At 57.9% G+C, this 22,308-nt stretch overlaps 1 protein-coding gene across 9 annotated transcripts in view; it reads left to right on the forward strand.

Annotated features, from left to right (window-relative positions):
- Window positions 1-21,094, forward strand: part of TLE2 (TLE family member 2, transcriptional corepressor) — a 34,389-nt gene extending 13,295 nt beyond the window's left edge. For 5 of the 9 annotated variants that reach the window (XM_043535816.1, XM_037885584.2, XM_037885586.2 and 2 more), the window contains 13 exons: window positions 1,039-1,055; window positions 7,271-7,372; window positions 9,145-9,192; window positions 10,204-10,344; window positions 12,348-12,489; window positions 15,033-15,193; window positions 15,712-15,788; window positions 16,388-16,637; window positions 18,244-18,491; window positions 18,828-18,975; window positions 19,092-19,242; window positions 19,839-19,915; window positions 20,372-21,094. In XM_043535816.1, coding sequence (XP_043391751.1) covers window positions 1,039-1,055; window positions 7,271-7,372; window positions 9,145-9,192; window positions 10,204-10,344; window positions 12,348-12,489; window positions 15,033-15,193; window positions 15,712-15,788; window positions 16,388-16,637; window positions 18,244-18,491; window positions 18,828-18,975; window positions 19,092-19,242; window positions 19,839-19,915; window positions 20,372-20,479 — 1,670 coding nt within the window. In that variant the 3' untranslated portion in view covers window positions 20,480-21,094. The remainder of the gene's footprint in view (window positions 1-1,038; window positions 1,056-7,270; window positions 7,373-9,144; window positions 9,193-10,203; window positions 10,345-12,347; window positions 12,490-15,032; window positions 15,194-15,711; window positions 15,789-16,387; window positions 16,638-18,243; window positions 18,492-18,827; window positions 18,976-19,091; window positions 19,243-19,838; window positions 19,916-20,371) is intronic. The other 4 variants (XM_043535819.1, XM_037885585.2, XM_037885588.2 and 1 more) reach the window with 1 other exon arrangement.
- Window positions 21,095-22,308: the final 1,214 nt, after the last annotated feature.

Consider the following 22,308-nt stretch of genomic DNA (forward strand, 5'->3'; position numbering starts at 1 on the left):
TCACTCTTGACAAGTTACCAGCCTTGTGTAGATCCCTTCCACGTTCCTCTTTGTGGGTAAGTGCTCTGTAAGACACATGTGGGGTGAAGTGAGTTTGTCAGGCCTGCGGTGACAGCTGTTTGTGAAGATCAGGGGGCCCTTTGCCAAGGGGTGCTGGTGTCACAGTGAGCTTGGGGTGGCTGACAGTATGGGGCAGGGCACTGAGGCTGGTGCGGCGGGTAACACTCACTGTTCCTGCTGCTCTTGGCCGGCAGGTGCCGGGCCCCAGCCGAGCCCAGCCCCTTGCGTCTCCTCTGCGGCAACGCCCCCGGCCCGCGTCCTCCCAGGTGGTTACACCGGCCCTGGAAAGGGGCACAGTAATCTGGAAAGGTGGAGAGCCGCTGGGCTCGGGGAGAGGGAGCCAAAGAAGCACCCTGATAGAAAGGAGCAAATCCAGGCTACATGGAGATTTTGCACAGTTCCCGTATCGGTCACCAGTACAAGCAACATCAGCCCTGCAGCCCGGGCCAAGAATCAGGGGTTCACGTTGTCCTCCACCAGAGAAAATTTACTATTGTTTTACACGGACTGTTGCTCTTTATGGTACGAGCTGTGGCATCACAGCCCGCAGGCTTTGGGGTTCTCTGAATTCCTGCTTGGGGGCTGTGCGTCAGACTCAACGGGTGTGTCTCAGACACTCTTACCTGTGATTATGTGGGGTGACCGGCCCTAGTCCTCCCTCCAGGGTAACCCTTGATGCTGGAATGAAGCCCAGTGGGTGGAAAGATCTAGTTCTAGTCCCAAATGATCTGGACCATCCCTTCACTAGTGCAAGGAAGTGATTGTGCCCCCATAGCCGGCTTGCCAGGAATGGCTCTGTCCAGCCTTTGCTGGCTGATAGCCCTGATTAGTCTGGGGACGTACAACCCACATCAGACCTCTCTGGTTTGGGCTTGGCCACATGACATCAGAACTAAACGAATCTCTTTGTTCTCCCTTTGTGTTTTCCCAATCTGGGGCTCTCTACGCACCTGTGTCTTCCTGCTGGACGGAGCCCAGAGCGCACGCCAAGCCGGGTAAGCTATGCAACGGGGGCCTGGAGATCACCTGTCTGGACGAGGGTGGAAATTAGCACAGAGGAAGGTGTTGGACCTGAAACAATGAGCGAGGGCACGTACTGAAATGACACAGTCTTGCTGCTGTGGCGGGTGGTGGGCACGTCTTATCCCTTCCCGGCCTGCAATGATCGGGAGGCCAGCTCGGCTGTGCACAGGGCTGGAAGCTGAGTTTGAATCCCATCTCCCAACCTGACTCTGGGCAAAGAGGCCTCTGGCTTTGGGTGCCCAGTGGGGCACTGGAAAGCAGAAGCTAGCCACAGTGCAAGGTACTCTGGCCAGGCCATAGGAGGGAGCAGGTTTGGTGCAGGGCCCTTACACTGGCTATGCCCCCTGCGTGGCAGGTGGATTCCTGGGGGGCCACCCTTTGGGGCCCCAGAGCAGCAGGGAGAATGAAGGGCCGAGGGGTCACTCTGTTGGTGGGACAAGCTCAGCCAGACTCCATCTTCTGATGCCTCCCGGAAGAGCCGCGAGTGGCCTCTTTTCTCCAAGCGCTGCGCCCGGCTCCCTTCTCTTGTGGTTGCACTGGGATTCCCAGGAATGTTTTGTTGCCTGACCTTTTCAAAGCAAACAGCCCCGAGATAGCATTGCTGAAGCCCTGGCATTGAAAACAAAGGGCAGGAGTCTAACGATTCACCGCTGGAAGAGAACCAGCAGGAGAGAAAGGGGGGCTGTTTCTGCAGCGCTCGGGATCCACATTTAATTTGCTTCTGTCGACAGATTATTTCCAGGGGCTGTGGGTGGAGTTGTATCAAAGACAGAGAGCCCCGTTTGGAGCTGGTGTCAATTGGCATCACTCCGTTGACTTCAGGGGAGCTACTGCTACCTACACCAGCTGGGGATCTGACTCCAGTGGGATTCTCCCCTGCCCTGGAGGGCGGACCCCATGGACTTCAGTGGAGATAGGCTGATTGACAGCAGCTGGGGATTGGGCCCCACTGCCTTCAATGGAGCTATGTCAGTTTACACCGTCCGGAGATCCAGACCCATTGACGTAAATGTAGCTACCGCTGTTTGCACCCGCTGAGGATCTGGCCCAGAACTGGAATTTGCACCAAGGAAGCAAAGATCATTGACGCATTCCCCAAAGAGCTTTGCTTTTCCCTCTCGGGGGTGAGGAGGGACTGGCTGTCTCGGGGAGAGGTGCACAGCGTGGGAGGCTTTTGTCTCTATGGCTCGCACTCGGATCCAGCCTGTCTGGTGGCCTTGCAGAGTGGGGAGTGAGCCATGGGACCATGCTGGTAGAGAAGGATGATGGCCTTGTAATGAAGACATGGCCCAAGGAGCTAAGATTACTAGTTTGTGCCACTGACCTGATGCGCAGCCTCGGCTGGGTCACTTCCCTGCTCGGTGCCTCAGTTTCCCCCAGCTGTCAGACGGGGACAGTGATCCTCACAGGGCAGGTCTGGCAGCTCAATTCTCTGTGATCTCCAGAAGGAAAGGTCTAGGGAAGTGCCTAGGGTGACTTGTCCCAGGAATGACTTGCCTTCTTGGGGCGAAGGGCTGGGCTTGCAAAGGCTCCTCAGGCTGGGTGTTCTTTGGAAGAGCGGAGCCGGCTGTGTCGATGCTGAGCGCTTAGCAAACTCGGCCCTTGGCTGGGGACCGAGTGGACCATAGAGGCTGAATTCCCCTCCCGTTCCTATCCCCAGGGTGAGAGCCCGCTGGCAGGAGAAGCTTGCCGGAGGGCTGCCCTGGGCTGTGGACGGAGGAATTGGGTCTCCCACCAGATCCCTTCCCCTCCTCTACAAACCAGCCTCGCTCAGAGCTGGCCTGATGAAAGGGAGCCCCAACCTGTTAGGGGCGCAGAACCGGCCTCACCCTTGTTTGTGGGTCCGTACAAAGTGTCCGGCACTTCCCCTGAGCTGGGAGCAGACACAGACACACACCTCTCAAAGTTCAGAGCTGCAGTGACCGTAAAGTACACACCGTAATAAACATGGGCGGGTGCCTGCAGGTTGCAGTGTGTAAAACGGGGTGCATCCATTGCACCCTTGTGTCCACTGAGGGGGTTTCTGGGAATTGGTGGGCCTCCCCTCCCCCAGGGCCGTGCAGTCCGCTCGAGCCAGCCCCAGAGGAAACAGGCATATCCTATCGATCCTGACATCAGAAAGTGTATCTCCTACTGTCCTCTTCACCCTACTTAAAAGCGCTACAAAAAGCACACAGGAAACCCAGTCACCCACCCCTAAAATGCAGCCACCTCTGGGGTGGAGCGTGGTGGCCATTTAACAGCACCACACAGCAGCTCGGAATGGGAAGCGAAGGGTAACGGATCCAGGTGAAATCTGCTAGGAGCTCTGAGCAGAGTTGGGGGCGGGGGAGGGAATCAGTGATCCAGTCTGAGCTGGTAGTGTGCAAGATAAAGGAGTTCCTTGCTGGTGGATAAAATAACCCCCTCGCTTTGAGAGGGGTGCTCCTGTTGGGGGTGTGGGGGGGCAGTTTAATGATGGAGGCGCTCAGCCTGACTTGGCCCATTTGCCCGCTCGCTGAGGCAAGTGTCTGAAGGTCGAGCGCTGCTCCCAAAATATCCTCTTACGTCCTTTCCGAGGAGAGAGCGTTTCCCGCTGAACAAGCAGGAGTGTCCCCTCGGGGCCCCCCTCTCCCCCAGGCAATCCTACCCCCTGCCAAAACCCTGGGAGGAGACTCTAGAGGGTACACCCTCCCAGCCCCCCGCCCCACCCACGCTGACTCCTGAGCCCCTGCCCTGACCCCGGGGTGAGTGCGCTCTAAACACCCACGGGAAGACCTGCCCCCACTCAAGACAATGGGGCCCTAGAGAGAGCTCTTCTGCCCCGCTCTGGCAGCGATCAACTGCGAGGGCTGTGCCTCCCGCTCCCTGGACTGCCTTACTCCAGCCTTGCCTGCTGATACACCACTGTCACCTGCGTCAGCAGGCTGAGCCCGGGGTCCAGGGGATGCGCCAGGGTAGGGGTGGCCTGGTTGTTGCATTTCTCCACACCACAGGCTGGGCCCAGCCACGCATGGGTTTGTGCGTGGCCCTCGAGGACTCCAGTGAAAGCAGCTCCCTTGCATCTGTGCCTGGCATCAAACCCCCACTTAGCGCGTCCCTAGCTCTAGCCAGCCAAGGGTCACGGAGAGGGAAACTGAGGCACGGGGCAGGGAAATGAATTGCCCAAGATCTAGCCAGGAATACGACCCACGTGTCATGAGCCCCCAGTTCTAGGCTTGAACCACTCCTCCTGCCTTTAGAGCGCTCTCTCCATGTGTGTGTGCTCTGAGCGAAAGCCCAGAGAACTGGTCTCTCACCTGAGCCGTGTCCACCTGTGAAATCCAGGTGACTTGACAGGAGCCTGGTGGGAGGAGGGGGAAGAGGAGGGGTGTTCTGATCGCCACAGTAGGGCCAAAAAGACCCTATTTAAATGTATTCCAGATTCCTGCTACTCAGGCATTTGTCCTGGTGCAACAGGAGGCTAGGGAATGCTTCCGGGCAGAGGCAGCTAGCGCCGACAGGGTCTGGTGGTGCCTTTGTGCTAAGTTGCTTTGTGGTTCAGCGTTTGTGGTCTGTAGCGGACGGTGGAGGCCGGGCAAGGAAGGGTTAAAGATCTCACTGTGCTCCTCAAACTGGCGAGTTATTTGCATCGATCCACCATGAAGGACGGTCTTGTAATTCCTCCGAGGATGAGAAATGGCGTGGGCTGGACCGGTGATGTGCTAGGCAGCCAGCGTGAGGCACGGGAAGAAAGAACAGTGGTTACCCTGCCACAGCAGGTGGATTGATCCAAAAGGGGTCGATTCCAGATCCTTAGAACTTTTTGGGGGCACACACGATCTGTGTTCATACAGCACCTTGCACCGTGGGGTCCTGGGCCATGACTGGGGCTCCCAGGCATTACTGTAGTACATAACTGGGGTGGACTGGGGGAAATTCTGCCTGACCATAGCCATGGATCAGCTTGTGCCCTGAAGCCTGAGGATTGATGGTCATTTTCATCTTGGCACATTGTCACCGGAGAGGCCAGACAAGTGTCTAATCCTTGGAAACTGTTTGCGTTCTCCTGCAGCAGGGAGTCCGGTGCATTAACTGTCAGTGGGGCGAACAGGTCGCTTCCTCTGGTCCACTCTGAGTTTGCTAGGGGGTGATCTTTGCTCCGAACAAATGCCAATTCATGGAGAGGAGGGGGAGGGGAGGGAATGACCAATCTTAGGCCAAAACTTTTCCAGCCTGGCCACTGATTTGGTTTTCAGATCTAGGTGCCCAACCTGAGCCACCCCAGGGCCTTATTTTCATAGATCCTGGGCACTACAACTCAATGGGAACTGCGAGTGCCCAGCAGCCGGGCACTTCAGGCCCCAGGATGTGTCTGGGGGAGCACCCCAAAGCCCAAGCACCCTGACATCAGTGCCCACTTTGAAACCCATGCAGACCAGTATCCTCTCAGCCTAATCGGGTAGATTAGGGGCCCTGTAACACCAGTGTCCATCCAGTGTCACTCCAGATACTACACCAGCTCAGCATCTGGCCAGAGCAGGTGTGTGGGGGTGGGGGAAGGAGAGAGCTGACTGTTGGAAACCGAAAAGCCTGGTGGCGGGGGATAAAGGGATTTAAGACACCCACGTAGGTTTTGTTACAATCAGATCTACACCAGGCCAGTGCCAGTGGGGTGGGGGGAAGGGACGTAGTAGCTGATCTTCATACCCCGCATCCCTTGTTCCAGCGGGGAGGAGGTTAAGGCGGGGAAATGCAGAGTAAACAGTAGACTGCTGATGGGGATTTTCCATTCCTGTCATGCCTCATTATCTCCCAAAGGGGCAGAACTTCTTTCAAGTCCAGGGACTAAGGGAGGCTGCTGTTATTCCACTGTTGTTTTAATTTAGCCAGTATACAAATATCTCTGTTAGGGCTGGTCTGCAAAGAGACCACAGCGCTTCCTCCAGTGTGTGTGTCAGGGGGGCGCTTCTGCTCCCAGCTACCCCCCCCTTTCCTTCTGGAAAATGTTTATTTAAATAGGTCATTTACGAGGCCCACCTGCCGCGCAAAGATCTGTTTGCATGTGCCAGCTCCCAGCGGCTGGTATCTCTCCTTGAACTGACCCCCGCCTCCCCCCCCCCCCCCGCCCCATCCAGATGCACTGGCGGTGCCTGACTGTGGAAAGGCATGTGGCCTTGTTGGGCTGGGTGGATTTTTTTTTATTTCTCCCTCTTCCTTCAGTGCAAGCACAAAAATCCTGCCAGCCCAGCTGTGGAGTGATTTACTGAAGAAGTAACATGCTGGCAGTTGCACAATGTTCGTGCCCAAAGGTGGCTGAGCCCGGGAGAGGAGAGATGTTTGTTTTTTTAAAAGGAAGGCGTGTGGGGAGCAGGCAGATCTCAATCTGGACGGTCGCATGGGCTCCGGGCCAGCGCTGGATGATTCTTGGCCATGGGAGCTAAGGGCAGAATGTGAAACTGACAAAACTCAGCAGCTGTTTGGTGCCTTTTCAGGGAGATCTTTAAGTGCTTTATAAACATTCAGTGAATTAAGCCTCATGGTCTTTCCCCCCACTCCTTGGGAGGCGAGTAAGGATCATTATCCTGATTGTGTAGATGGGGAAACTGAGGTGCAGAAAAGCCCCTGCTCTAACCCGCTAGACCCCACTCCCTCCCCAGAGGCAGGACTCCGGGATTCTATTCCTAATACTCACTGGCTGCTCTAACCACTAGGATAAAACCTGCCTCTGCCTTTTAACGTTTGGGGTGTGATTTTGCACAGTGCCAATCTGAGAACTTGTGGGTGCGTCCAGGTAGGAGCAGGGTCCCAGGGTGTTAAAAAGGCAGCTGGAGGGCGGGGGGAGCTGAGGGCCCTGAGTTGACCTCCCCTTTACAACCTGCTGCCAAGAGAGCGGATACGATGGGGGTCTAGTGCCAAGCGACTCCCACTCCCCCGACCCCCCGACTAGCGAGGGAGATCGGGTGAGCTGCAGCATTTACGAGACCCAAAGTCTCCACCCTGGCCTTTGAAGGGGTTCAGATGCCAGAGGCCCATGATGTTAATTCCCCACCCCGAAAAGAGCGAGGCCACACATGCTGAAGGCCAGCCGCAAAGCTGGCGCGTGCATGCCGAGCCCCGGTCCCCTTGGCCTCTGGGGAGGAAGCTGTGGGAAATGGCTTGGCAACTTCTGGGACTCTCCGCTCTTGCTGTGCATTAACTCTGGTCTCCTCTCGCTTCCCCTGGGCAGAGCATTTCTGCCTCCCCTCCGGAGAGCCTGCAGGGCGAGGAGCGGCCGGGCGGCACAGGGCTCAAGCGGAAACGGGAGGAGAAGGACCTGCCAGGACATTATGTGAGTGCAGTCATGGAGTCTGGCGGGCGACACCTGGATCCCAGCCCCTGGGAGGATGGGTCGCATATTGCTGGGGGGGAGGGCGCTTATGGAGGTGGCAGAGGGCACTCGGGTGTTTGAAGGTCTGGGTTTACCATGCAGTGATGTAAAAGGCAGATCCCGCTCCTCTGGGGCGTTTCAGAAGAATGCGTTAGACAAACTCCTGTCTGGGAGGGTCTTAGGTTTACTTGGTCGTGCTTCAGTGCAGGGGGCTGGACCTGATGACGACTCGAGGTCTCTTGCAGCCCTGCAGTTCTATGATTCAGTCGCAAACTCCAGCGGACCAATGTTCCACCGCACCAGGCCGGGGGGGCTGCCCATGTGTGAAGCTTGAGGCCTCCCTGAACCCCCAAAGGGCTATCAGAGAACCCCGGGGGGGGGGGCTTTTCAGCCTGGCAGTCGTCACCAGACTCTCCCATTAGGGGCTCATGTAGAAAGGTCGCATGGTTCAGTGCATAATGCTCTGGGCTGGGACTCAGGGGATCTCAGTTCTGTTCCTGCCTCTGCTGGGTGACCTTGGGGACGAGCAGCTGGGTGCCTCATTGGGAGTCGTTCCAGAAGCATCTGGGGCAGGAACGGAGCGGGCCTGATTCTGATCTTGTTTACAGGGTGTAAATTGGCTTCAATGCCATTAAAGTCAATGAGCCACATTCTCTGCTGGGGTGACCTGCACCCTGGGGGAGCTCTAGTCCCTTATGGAGCCTTTGGAGGCAAGGCAGGGGGCCTTGGGCGGTGTCCAGAACAGAACCCCAGAGGGGGTCTGCTCCAGCCTCTCTCATTAGGGGTCACATAGGCAGGTGGCATGTTCACTGGATTGGGGCTCAGGAGACCCGCATTCTTTTCCCAGCTCTGCCACTGACCTTGAATAGGTCACAGCGCCTCCCTGTGCCTCAGTTTCCCCTTCTGACCTTTTCCTCTCTTGTCTAGTCAGACTGCAGTCTTGCTGTCTCTTATTAGTTGTACGTACAGCACCTAGCGCAATGGAGCCCTGATCTCAGTTGAGCGCGTTCGGCTCTGTTCCAATACCGCTAACAATTATACACCTGCCCAGCCTGTTGTTGTTTTTAATGTTGCCCAGATGCTATGGGATTTTTCTTCCAGATTCTGCAGGAGCTTTGGGGGAGAAATCTGGGGGCTGACAATGATCATTTCAAAAAATAAAATTCAGTCCAGATCCTATGGAGATAGGAAATGACGACTCTGAAGAGCTTTTTAACTAAAAGGGACCTTTCAACGTTGCTTATTAGCTTTAAAGTGCTGCAGAAAAATATTTGGGAAAATACCTTAAAAAAGAATTCCACAGGGAGACCTTAAATCCAAGGAGTTTCTGGGTCTCCGCTCATCTGACACAGCCTTTGCTTGTGTGGGGTCTGATCCAAAGCCCACTGAAGTCACCACTCACTTCCTTGGGCTTTGGGTCAGGGAGACAAGCCAAGAGAGTGGATAGATAATAATAATCCTTAGGATTTATCTAGCGTTTTCCAGCCATTGTCTTAAAACACTTTACAAAGGACATCAGCATCAGTCTGCCCATTTCCCAGATGGGAAAATTGAGGCACAAAGAGGCGACGTAACTTGCCCATCCAGCAGGCCAATGGCAGAGCTAGGGATAGACCCCAGGTCTTCCGAGTCACAATCCAGTGCTTGAGCCACTAGGCAGCACTGCCTCGAAGATCTGTCCTGTGTCGGCATTTTGCTGTTTTAATGGTTCCTTGCTCTGTTTCTCCCCTCAGCAGGACAGCGACGGGGACAAGAGTGATTATAACCTAGTAGTGGATGAGGTGAGTGAGAAGGTTTTAATTCGATCTCTTAAGGCCTTGTCTAGACACACAATTCGTAGTACTTTAGCTGTACTGTTTCAGCAGCAACCTTGGGTGGATGCAGTTCTCTCAGTGCGAAGGTAATTGCTGCGCAGAAAGGGGAATGAATTCTGCTGGGGTAAGGCACTTCTAGCAGCTGTAAGATAAAACCATATCTGGAAACGTCTCTCCCCGAACTGAAATAATGACACTGGTCTGAAATCTGTGGATAAACCAGGCCTAAGATGGTAACTGAAGGCTACTCTGTTAGACAGAGTTACCACCTCTGGCGGTTTTATCACAAGCCTTGTGATATGTGGTGGTTTTTGGGAAGCCCCAGTTCTGGAAGTCACGTGTCTGTATCAGAAACTCAAGTTTTCTTTTTAAAAAAAACCAACAAGTCAGTTTCTAGCCTTCCTGACGGTGGAGAGAAGCTGGGAAATGTGACCTCGGAAAGGCAAATAGAAAGAACCCCAGAGCTGTTATTTTAAAAGAAAAAACCGCCCTGGTCAGCTAGGTCCATGGGTCGGCAAGCTGGAGGCGCCTGTCCCTGAGTGGAGACTCGACTGATTTGCAAACAGTCGTTTTGTCTGTCCGGTTGATTATATTATAGCAAATCAGCGGGCGTCCCCCAGTTCTTCCCAGTCGCTACCCATCTGCCCGATGCAGCCAATTGGAAACCACCCAAAGCATTAAAAGAGAGAGAGAGAATTAATATGGCTTGCAAAATTCCCAGGGCATTCAAAAGCAGAGCCAATTTCCCCCTGTCCTCCTAGGCTACGTCTGCAAAAGCAGGTCTGGACCCCACTCCACCAGCTGTGTGACCCTGGAGCGTCTCCATCCGGCTCAGCGGATGGCCTCAGGGCACCAGGGTCTGGCACGGGGAGAGCCCACTCTGCTGCTGGCCGTGATGGCCCTGTGCTGTGGACACACAGTGGGCCCCGGTTCCCTCCTCTCTGAAGGCGCCGTCTGCTTTTCTCTTCCCTGCTGCAGGACCCGCCCTCTGAGCCCAGCAGCCCTGCCCACGCACCCAGCACTAAGGTCCCGCCCGCCCGCAGGGACATGCCCGAAAGCCCAGCCTCCCTGGCCTCCAGCCGGAGCACAACGCCCCTCAAACTGAAGGACCAGAGCCTGGTAAGGAGATGGGCTGGCGAGCTGGAGAGAGGCCATGGGATGGGGGGGATCGGCACCTAACTCTGTATCCCAGAGCGTCTCTCCCTGCTGCAGCACATGGGGTGCGGAGGGGGAGTCTGAAGCTCCTCGCCGGTGGATCTGCGAGTGGCATGGATTCTCTGTTCCTGCTTAGAGGGCATGTCACAGGCAATCCAGGCTGGAGGCTGCACCGGGGGCTGCCCCTGCTGGAGCTCTGGATTTATAGTCGATGCTGCCCCCTGCAATCCCCTCCCATGTGCTTTTCCCCCATCACACGCAATTACTCGGGCTTCCCGTCTGGTCCTTAACCCCTCAAGCACTTAATGAGAGAGCGTCTTGCCACTCTCTCTCCCCGCCATCCTATTGCTTCCTGCCCGCCCCACATCTTCCCCTGGCTCCCCCGTCCCTGCCCGACATGAGGAAAGAACCCTGCCCCCTCCAGAGGTGAAGAATTGCATTGCACTTCCCCCGCCCCACCCCCAGCATCAGCCCCTTGCATGGTGCTCCCTATCCTGATGCAACCCACGTCCCCCATTCCTGGTTCCAAGCCCTGGGGGGGTCATAGATTGGCAATAGGGTAAGAGGGATCGTGCCAGGTGGAGAGGTGGCAGTGGGAGCTGGGGAGGGGGGAGGGCACAACAGACCAGGGGTTATTCCTCCTAACAATCCTCTTCTGCCGGGATCCCTCCCTCCTTCTCCAGCACTGAGGGCCAACTGGAAGCCTAGGAAAAAACCTGGTCCCCAAAGGGTTAACCCTCCAGGCCACACGACACTGGAGTCAGATCCGGGGTCTCTCTGTCCCCTGGAGGTTCTCCGGCGCTCTAAGGGTTAACAGCAGTCAAGCGAGACAGGACGGTTTGGGGTGCAGGATGCCTGGGTTCTATTCCCAGCTCTGTACTGACTCGCTGCACGTCCTTGGACCAATCAGTTCCCCGCCCCGGGCCTCGCCTCATCCCATCTGCACAGCGTGTCTACGGTGCCGTGGGAGCACGAGGAGGCCCGAATTAACGAGCGTGCATCAGATGCTTGGAGATCCTTGGCGTGCTGATTAATTAATTAATACCGAAGCACTGCCATCTTTAGCTGGTCTCCCGTGCTGCCCGGCAAGGGGCGCGTGCCTTCGGAAGGGAGGTTAATACGCTGGTAACGGGAGCCTGGCTCTGCGGGTATTTTCCATCCGGCTGCCTGCAGAATTCCCCTGGGCGCCTCCTCGCGCTGGGCAATCTATCGATTTGCCCAGCATCAACCTGATTCTCAGATTGAAACATCAGCGGGAGGGAAGCATGGGGAGGGAGGGTATTGATTGCGCGGTCATTCCCAGCCCAGCCATCAAGTGAGGGAGCCGAGAGGCACTTATAAGATTCAGCAGGAGCAATCTGTCGGCAGCAGGGGTTTGGGAGCCCTCATTAGGGCTGCTGGCGCTTGCTGGTATTTCTCCCCGGGACAGTCTGGTTAGAGCAGACGAAATGCCCTAAGTGATGTGAGATTTGCGGGCTCTGCTTGGATTTCTACCGGTCTGCACAAAACCCCCAGGCGAGCAAAAATGCACCAGGGGTTATTGGACACCACTTCAGTGAAACAGTGGGGCGGCTGGTCGATGGGCCTGATCCTGCAAAGGGGCTGGTGCACACAGTCCTGGGGCGGGGGCTGCAGACTCTCTGTGCAAGTATTAACTGGAAGGGCGTGTTCTCTAGGGGGTCAGAGCAGGGGGCTGGGAGTCAAGACTCTTGTGCTGTCTTCCCAGCTCTGGAAAGGAGTGGGGTCCAGTCCCAGTGGTTGAAGTAGCAAGAGCCAGGACTCCTAGGCTCTGTACCAAACCCGGCCATGGAATCTCTCCGTGAGTTTGGGTAAATTAAGGCGCTGCCCTGTGCCTCAGTTTCCCCATCGGGGTGTGTGAGGTTTCATGAATGTGCAGGTAGCGCTCTGGGGGGCCTTGGCTGGCAGGCTGTAGAGCAGGGCAGGGTAACATCTCCTTTCCATTGCAGAATGATGCCTCAGCCAACACTCCCACCTCCAAGTCCTCCAGCTCCTCTCCTCCACGGGACTCCCTAACGCCTGGCCCTGGGCCAAGCTCGGCCTCCCATCTCCGGCAACTCTCCTCCAAGCCGCCTGCCACGGACACCATCAGTGAGTCTCTCTAAGGCATCCGCGTCCTTCTGAGAAACTGCCTGGCCTTGTAACACAGCACGTGTGTGTGTGCAGGGGGGCTCTGTGCATGTCAGCTGGTGCAGTTACCAATGTACAGGGCTCTGGGTCAGTGGTGGATTTCCACCCATATCACAGCCAATTTTATGGAAGCGCTTCTGCTGCGCTAATATGGCCTGTCGGTCAATTACACCAACAGGTTCAATGCATCAAGAGAGCCTGCTGTGCAATGCAAGGCTCTCCTTACTTCTCAGGTGTGGGTCCATAGTATAGTTTGTGTCAACCCGTGGAACTCACTGCTGCAGGAATTCAGAGTGACAAATACTGTGTCTGGATTTTGGAAAGGGTTCTGCATTGTTTCCGACTAATAATATTTCTGGTTATACATGTGAAAACAAGGGGGATCAATACGCATGCTTCAAGACATTAGCTGGCGGGCTCAGGAAGGAACTGGCAGAGGAAGGATGGTCTTGTGGGTACGGCACTGGACAGGGACTCGGGAGATCTGGATTCAGTTCCCGGCTCTGCCACAGACTCCCTGGGTGGCCCTGAGCAAGTCATTTAGGCCCAGATTATCAAAGGCACCTAACTCCCATTGATTCAGGTGTCTCAATACCTTTTGAGGATCTAGGCTTTACTCTCTCTGCACCTCAATACCCCATCTGTTAAAAAGAGACCATTGGCTTTTCGTCTCTTTCGATGTGTCTACACGGTGCCTAGTTACAAAGGGTCCCTGGTATTGGGGGCGGTGGGTTATTTTGATACAATTATTTGATCCTCATGTATTTTCCTCCCCACCACGGTGCATACTGCTCTGTAGTCCAGGTGCCTTTGGAGAGTTTTCATCTCCTTCTGACACATCAGATACTGGCCACTCCCAGAGACCAGGGCCCGGTGCTGGATTTGTCTCTGGGTGCCGTGTGTTTGTGTGTGTACCCTGAGGCTACGTCTACACTGCAGCTGAAAGGTGTCACTCCCAGCTTGGGTTCGATATACACGTACGAGCTCTGCTTAAGCGAGGGCCTAAAATGACAATGTAGCCGCAGCAGCTCGGGCTAGCTGCCCGAGTGAAACCCCATCAGAGTTGATCGGTACGTACTAGGTGGCGAGCCCGAGCCGCTGCGGCTACATTGTTATTTTAGGAACCAGGAAAGAGAGACAGAAGCAGATGGAAAACAAGCAAACTCTTACACTGGACACTCTTGGTCCTGTGCTAGGAGACAGGACGGAAGCTCCTGATCTCCATTCTCTGGACCATTCAGTGTTTTCGAGACTCTATCCTGTGCCCTCTGTTCGTCTCCTCTCGCAGGTGATGCTCCCAGTCCGTTCAATCTCTCTTCCTAGGAGAGTTTTTCCAGGTCCTCCGTCATGTGTGGCTCTGGGCCCCCTCTGGTACTGTGCACAGTAGCCAGAAGAAGCCGCACCATTGCTGTATTACTCCCTTGAGTAAGCAGTGCAGGATTGGGCCCTGCACTGTTATTTGTTGTTTGTTTCACGGTTGCGCCTAGAGGCCCCGACTGAGATCAGGGCCCCATTGAGCTGGGCGCCCTACAGCCAGCAAGAGACAAGGTCCCTGCCCCGAAGATCCAGCTGCATAAGTGGGGCTCACTTGAAAGTCCTCAGGGGTGTGGTTTAATGTTAAAGGTACAGGGCCGTAGGGTGCCTTGGATCAGCTCTGCCACTGCCTATCTGGGTGATGCTGGGCAAGTTATTTTACCGCTTGGTGCCTCAGTATCCCCATCTGTAAACCAGGAGCATTACCGACTTCACAGGGGTTGCTGTGAACTGGTGTTTGGAGAGTGCTTTTGCAACCCTCCCGTGAGAGGAGCCGTAGAGCGTCATGGAGATTTCTGCTAATAGAAATGTGTCCAGGCTGACAGCCGGGTAGTGGGGAAAAGTGTGGATCAAGACTGGCGGTTTTCAAAGTGGAAATAGAGCAAGACTTTGAGAAATGAAGCCCTTGTCTGTGCTAGAAAATTATTCTGACCAGGGGATGGAAATCGATCTTGATAAACGAGGAGAACTTCTGAGATAAATGCACCCGGATCAGCTTAGAACTCTCTTGCATTGATTTAGCTTAATTCAGTATGAGCCCAGTTTAAAGGGTTTTCAGAGCCTCAGCATGTCTAGGGCCGCTGGCTTGGGGCTCAGGAGACCTGAGTTCTCTTCCTGGCTCTGCCACTGATCCCTTGGGCAAGTCCCATCGCCGCTTTGTGCCTCAGTTTCCCCTTTGTCTGCCTTGTCTAAGACATTTGAGGCAGCAGCTGCTTCTCACTATGTCTCTGTATAACACTTAACAGGACCCTGATCTCAGCTGGGGCTTCATGGTGCTACTGTGGTACAAATATTAACTACTCACAAGTTCCTGGCTTCTGGCTGTGGGTGGTCAGGCATTTAGATCCATTGGTCCCAGGTTCAATCCCCGCTGGCCAGGACCCACCCTGAGGCGTTACGCTGCCATAATGCAGGTAACAAGCACCCAGGGGTGCTGCTCAGCGGCTGCGTCTCTTCTCTCGAACCCCCAGCTCTGCGCAGCCCCCTGAGCGTGCCCAGCACCTACGCGTCTTCATTCGGGATGGTGCCCCACGCCACCATCAACGGCGAGCTCTCTGCCCCCAGCACCTACGTGAGCATCCACCTCTCTCCGCAAGTCAGCGGCACGGTGATGTACGGACGGTCCCCTCTGGTGAGTCGCAGACCGGCCGGGGCAGAGGCCAGCTCAGCTCCAGCCGCCTCCTGCAAAGGCCCTTCTCCACCCCCACCACAGAATCCCGTGCATGCGTGGGATGGAGAGTAGCGGGGATGAACTCAACAGGGGGCAGCTCAGTGCAGGGCACGGGCCAGTTGAATACAGCCAGTTAGGTGCCCGGCTCCCAGTGGGAGCTGGGGGGGTGAGTTTGTAATGGCCCTTTGTCTCTTTGAAGCTCTTCCCCCCTTGGAACATGGCCGGGGCGGTGCCCTTTGCAGCCAAGCCCTGGTCCCATCAGAGTTTTGCTTCCAGGAGCAGGAATTGGCCCTTGGCTGGTCAGCCGCTGCCCCCTCCCATATATTCTTGGAGGAAACAGGCTGCAGAGATAGCCAGAGAGGTTGTTCCAAGCCAGTCTTAGCGCAGGGTGGCCGGACCCTGCTCGTCTGTAGGCCCAGCCCCTGCGGCCCCTCCCCACCACGCCGATTGGTGGACCAGGCTCCCTTTTGCTTTTGCAGGTGGCTTTTGAATCTCACCCTCACCTGAGGGCATCCACCATCTCCTCCTCTCTGCCAGCCATCCCCGGGGGGAAACCGTAAGTGCAGCCAAATCTGTGCAGAGGGGCTGGGGGCGGAGGGAGGAAATCGTGGAAACGCCCCAGGGGGAGGTGGTGGGATGCAGGTCATCACCAAGCCAGGCTCCCACTGGCCCATGGCAGCATTCCGCACAGGAGTTCCCGCATGGAGGCGGTAATAAACAGGCCAAGGCCGTGCTGCAGCCGGGAGGAAGGATGGTCCAATGGTTAGGGCTCTGCTGTAAGACTCCGGCGCCCTGGGTTCAATTCCGTGCTCTGTCCCTGACTGAGTCGCTTCATTGTTCTGTGACTCAGTTTCCCCATCTGGACGCTGGAGTTTACAGCCCTGCCTCTTGGGGCAGGGAGGGGGCTGTGAGGACCAATACAGTAAGGCTGGGAGGGGCTCAGCTACTACATTAATGGGGCTGGGTACCTACCTACCTGGAGAGACCCCTCCTTGTCTAGTGTGTGACCCCCACCCTCCCTGGCAGGGGAAATCTGCAGCCGGAGGCTACGGGACAAAAGTGGGTGACAGATGCCCAGACACGGAGCGTAACGCCCAGGAGGGCTGCATCCCTTTAAGGCCTGCCAGCACTTACCTGCTTCTCCCCCTCCTCCAGCGCCTACTCCTTCCACGTGAGCGCCGACGGGCAGATGCAGCCGGTCCCCTTCCCTCCCGACGCCCTTATCGGCACCGGCATCCCCCGGCACGCCCGCCAGCTCCACACCCTGACCCACGGCGAGGTGGTCTGCGCCGTCACCATCAGCAACTCCACCCAGCACGTCTACACGGGGGGCAAGGGCTGCGTGAAGGTGTGGGACGTGGGGCAGCCTGGGACCAAGACGCCCGTGGCGCAGCTGGACTGCCTGGTAAGGGGAAGGGGCCTGGGGACAAACGAGCAGGGGGAAGGTGGCTTCTGTTGGATCCAGCGCAATTCCTTGCTACCCTTGAGGGCCAGATCCCTGGCTGGGGAAAATCGCCATTGCTGGGGTGACTTCAGCTGAGGATCTGGCCCTGTGTGCTGCAGCAGCCGAAGATGCCAGGTTCTGTATCGCAGGCGAGACGCACTGGAAATTGTCACTTGGTTTGTTGGAGTGGCCCCCCTTGGCTGGTAGACTGGACCATAGAGTTTGGACTCAGGATACCGGAGTTCAGGGGCCTGTCTTTGCAGCTGTGTTCCCACTGTGGGCTGGGCTCTGCACTGGTTAGGCCAATGCTCTGTGTGTGTGAGAGATGCCCTGCCTCAGTTTCCCCTGTTGAGCTGGCAAAGGAACCGTGCCCAGGCAGTGGTGGGAAACGATCTCTGCCAGGGTCATTTTAAAAGCGGAGCGGGGCTGCGTGCGTCGGCTGGGGCCGTTCCAGGCCAGCTTCCCCGGCGCGTCTGGAGCATCGGCGGGACTGGAATTGCTCCGTCGCTAGAAAACCCTCGTCAAAAGGAAAAGCGATTAATAATTGAGCTGCCCCCCCCCCGGGGGCTCTGCTCATTAGCATGCCAGAGATCCCGGCGCTCCTGCCCTTACTGGAAGGTGCTGCGGAGCCGACAAGCGTGGCAGGACGGCTCATCACTGCAAAACAGGCGGGGCGGGGGGCACTCGCTCCCCTCCCATCTCTGACCAACAGGGCTCCGATTTTTGTCCCTCATGCCCCCCCCCACACACACACACAGAGCTCCCGACTAACTGTCCCAAGTGCGGCGGGTCTGGGACTGAAGCAGCCGCAGCTTGGGGTCACTTCAGCCAGGCTGGATGCTGCGGTGCTGGGCGTGCTTGAAGGGGGCTGGCTAGGTTTGGCTGGCTGTGGTACGTGCTGAGAGCTCCCTGCGCTTTGCACTGCTGTTAAGAGCCTGTGGGGCGCTCTCTGTCTCCCCCATGCCGCAGAAACCCCGACCGCCCATGGGATGGCGGGTAAAACAGGCCAGTCTCTGTCACTGGGCACTAACACCCTCAGGCACATGGGACAGTGGATGGGCTTGTGCGTAACATGTTGGCTGGGGCTTCGGGAGATCCGGGTTTAATTCCTGGCTCTGCCACTGACTCCCTGTGTGACCTCGGGTGAGTCATTTAATTGCCCTGTGTTCCTACTTGTGAACCCCTGGGGCCAGAGCCCAGCCTTTCGGGGGTGTGTGTGTGGGTGTGGCACCTAGCACCGTGGGGCCCTTGGCAATGGGCAGGACACTAGGTCAGGTTGCGGGAGAAGCAGAGGTGGGGAACTGGGCTGCTTTGGAGAAAGGTAGAAATTGCTTCAAGGCCTGGAGGGCTTTAGAGCCCGGCTGCTGAGCCCTGCAGGGTGAACTCCATTGACCTCCACTGAGTCCCTGGCACAGGTGCCCCCTCCCTGCAGGACAGGTGGCTCTGAGAGGCTGTAGGCTGAAATCAGGGGAGACAATCCACTGACCCTTAAGGGGCGTTGGATCAGGGACCCCCCGCCCCCCAGAGTGACTGGCTTTAAGGCTGCTCCTCCCTCTCCCTTCCCCAGAACCGTGACAACTACATCCGCTCCTGCAAGCTCCTCCCGGACGGGCGCAGCCTCATCGTGGGGGGCGAGGCCAGCACCTTGTCCATCTGGGACCTGGCCGCGCCCACCCCCCGCATCAAGGCGGAGCTGACCTCCTCGGCGCCCGCCTGCTACGCCCTGGCCATCAGCCCCGACGCCAAGGTCTGCTTCTCCTGCTGCAGCGATGGCAACATCGTGGTGTGGGACCTGCAGAATCAGACGATGGTCAGGTGAGCCCCTCTCCACGCCCCCGTAGCTCGCAGGGCCTTCCCTGTATGGCCCCGCCGGGTCAAGTGCATGCGGCTGGGATCAGCCGGGTGACCTCTGCCTCTCGTTGCCGGTTGGCGACGGTCACACTTAGGGGTGCATGGACTGCTGGGGTGGGACCTGCTGAACCAGACTCTGGTCAGGTGAGGCCCGGGGTTTGCCTGCCGCCGGCTAGGCATCCCTTCCCAGGGCGCGGGGCGGTGCGGCTGGCTGGCGCTGGAGCGGGGCGGAGCTGCCTGGCCGCAGGACCCGATCCTGCAGCAGGCGACGGGGCCTGACGGCCGCGCTCTCCCCTCCAGACAGTTTCAGGGCCACACGGACGGCGCCAGCTGCATCGATATCTCCAACTACGGCACCAAGCTGTGGACGGGGGGGCTGGATAACACGGTGCGGTGCTGGGACCTGCGGGAGGGGCGCCAGCTTCAGCAGCACGACTTCAGCTCCCAGGTAGGGGGCGCCGCAGAGCCCGAGCGGGTGGGGGCGGTCGCCGCGCAGCGCTCTCCCCTCTCCCGCAGAGCCAGCCGGGCAGGGACCCGTTTCCTCTGACTCTGCCTTCTCCCCAGATCTTCTCGCTGGGCTACTGTCCCTCGGGGGAGTGGCTGGCCGTCGGCATGGAGAGCAGCAACGTGGAGATCCTGCACGTGGCCAAGCCGGAGAAGTACCAGCTCCATCTCCACGAGAGCTGCGTCCTCTCCCTCAAATTCGCCTCCTGCGGTAGGTGTGTGTGCAAATGCAGATGCGGGCTCAGGCTGGGCGAGGGGTTGCATGGCTGGGCAGGGACTGGGACTCGGGAATTGGCATCTGTTCCTGGCTCTGCCGCTGTCCTGCTGGGTGACCTTGGGCCTCGCTCTGTGCCTCAGTTTCCCCTCCCGCCCGCAGTCCGTGAAGATGATTAGCTCTTTGGGGCAGGGGCCGTTCCCCTTCGTGTCTGTGTGGCCCTGGCACAATGGGGACCCAACCTTGGTCGTGGGCTGGAGTTGCTAATGTCACACAAATTTCATCTGAGCGTGACGGCAGAGCTCCGCAATGGGGTTTATGTGGCCAGCCCCGGAACATGGAACGGAGCTGGGCAGAGCTTGGAAGGCTGCGTGGGTGGGACTCCATGTTTACAGGCAGGCTGAAAATTGATCCAGCCCGGGCTGCGCTTTGGATGTCCCCGGTGCATCGTCCTCTGCTCCCAGGGCAGGTGATTGCTTGTGGGATGCTGTTGAGATCCCCCCGCGCCTATGGGCAGTGTCTCCCCTTTTGCTGAATCTCTTGTCCATGTACGCGACAGCCCCCCGCTGACCCACTGGACTCTCCCGCTGCAGGTAAATGGTTCGTGAGCACAGGGAAGGACAACCTGCTGAACGCCTGGAGGACGCCCTATGGAGCCAGCATCTTCCAGGTGCGGAAGGGCGCCCTGCCGGGAGGCACATTCTGCTTAAATCCCTCGCCTCCGGCAATGCTGAGAGTGGGAGCAATTGCCCAGCCCATCAGTGGCTGCCCCAAAGCCAGGCTCACCCAGAATGGACCAGAGTCTGACCTCCTGCACAAGGCAGAACAGAGTGTCCTGAATTAATTCCTGATTGACCCAGAGCATCAGTTCAATCAGTGGGAGGCTTTCTCTTGGTTTTAATGGCCTTTAGCACCAGCCTTCCCTGCCCTAGCGGAGATCAGGGAGTGCTGAGAGAAAGAAAGTTGGGCTCTGATTTTAACTCACCTGAGAACAAGGCCTCGGCCAGTCTTTGCCACTGGTCTCCCTGGCCCTGCTCTCAGCCCCCACCTCGTTATCCCACTATCGGGGCCGCCCAGGGGGCAGGTGCCCTCTCCTAACCTCCCCTCTTTTCTCTCTCTCTCTCAGTCCAAAGAGTCCTCGTCGGTGCTCAGCTGTGACATCTCGATCAACGACAAGTTCATCGTCACAGGCTCCGGCGACAAGAAAGCCACCGTCTACGAAGTGGTGTACTGAAGCGTGCGTGGCGGGGGGGGGCGCTCCTCCCCCCTCTGCCGGCAAAGGCCGGCAACACTGCCTTGGAGCTGCCGGGACCGAGCTGTACCGGGACCAAAACCAGCGCTACCCAGGGCAGCCTTTCCAACCGACCGCCGGGGCCTCAGAACGCGACGTGCGCCGGGAGCGGCCCCCCCCCACCGCTTCAGCTGCGGAGCCTCGCACGGTCGTTCCCGGCTCGGAGGTGGGCCTTGTCTGAGTGCGACGCTCCCTCCACACGCAGACGGGTGCAGGCGGATGGAGACACGAGACGCCTCGCTTCCTTTCGGCATCTTCCACGCTTCCTCCCCGGGGCAGATGTGGGGGAGTTAGGAGTCGCCGGGATCTGACCGGCGCGGGGGGTGGGCTGGAGAGGCAGGGCCCGATGGGCTTCCCAGCTAGGGGACGAGCAATGGCCGGATCCCAAGGCCCGGAGGGGAGTTGCTACTCGTGCAAGTGATGCTGTTATCACTCAGTGAGCGAAGGGGCTGGGGCCTGGCACTTCTCCCACATTATTGCTACTGATTCAATGATGCCAATTTTCTGTTGAGAAAACAGCTGTAATTTCTCCTCGGTAAATAAATGTATTTAACAGGCCGTAGTTTCAAGCCCTGCGTAATGAAACGTGTGGATTTTCCGCGTGGCGGGGGACAAGCACGGGGCCCGGATTACAGCCAGGGCCCCCATGAAACACCCCTGCTGCTTCGGTGACTTGGTGAAAAAGGAGCTGGGGTCCTCCCTGGAGATGCTGGTGACAGCTGGGTCCTCTCCTGGGGGGAGGGTTGGGGCTAAGGTGCGGGGCTGGACCTTGGGCAAGCTGGGTGAGTATCCCAGCTCTGCTACTGCCTCTCCGGGTGACCTTGGGCAAGTCACTTCCTCTCGTGAGGCCTCAGACCCTCACCTGTAAAATGGGGATAATCCTTCCTGGCGCCCAGGCTTTTGGGGGTTCACTGTGAGCTCTTCAATGCAGGGCCCCCCCCCTCCGAGAATGCGCAGTGCCTCGGGTTGCCAGGCCTCAATCTCCCGCTTGCTATTGAAAGGACTCCAGTAGATTTTAACAGGCCAGAAGTCTGGTCGGCAGGGGCGGTGCAGCGGGGCTAAGGCAGGCTCCCTACCTGCCCTGGCTCCGCACAGCTCCCTGAAGCAGTGGCATGTCCCTGCAGCTCCTAGGCGCAGGCAGGGGAGCCAGGGGGTGTCTCGGCACACCGACTCCGAAGCGCCCGTTGGCCGGGAACTGTGCCCAATGGGAGCTGCAGGGATGGTGCCTGCAGGCAAGGGCAGTGCGCAAAGCCACCTGGCTGCCCCTGCCTGCGCCTAGAAGCCGCAGGGGCATGGCGCTGCTTCTGGGAGCCATCGGAAATAAGTGCCTCCCGAAGCCTGCACCCCCTCCACAACCCCCTGCCCCAACCCTGAGCCCCCTCCTGCACCCATACTCCCTCCCAGAGCCTGCACCCCCCCAACCCCCTGCATCCAAACTCCCTCCCATAGCCTGCACCCCAACCCATTGCCCCAGCCCTGAGCCCCCTCGCACACCCAAACTCCCTTCCAGAGCCTGCAGCCCCCCAACCCATTGCCCCAGCCCTGAGCCCCCTCCCACACCCAAACTCCCTCCCAGAGCCTGCACCCCCCCAACTCATTGCCGCAGCCCTGAGCCCCCTCCCACACCCAAACTCCCTCCCAGAGCCTGCAGCCCCCCCTGCCCCAGCCCTGAGCCGCCCCCGCCCCTGCACGCCCTCCTGCATCCCAACCCCCCGCCCCAGACCAGTGAAAGTGAGTGAGGGTGGGAGAGTGTGAGCAAGGGGGGAGGGAGG

Source organism: Chelonia mydas, chromosome 25 (genome assembly GCF_015237465.2).
Source record: "Chelonia mydas isolate rCheMyd1 chromosome 25, rCheMyd1.pri.v2, whole genome shotgun sequence".
In the NCBI taxonomy this organism is placed as follows: Eukaryota; Metazoa; Chordata; order Testudines; family Cheloniidae; genus Chelonia; species Chelonia mydas.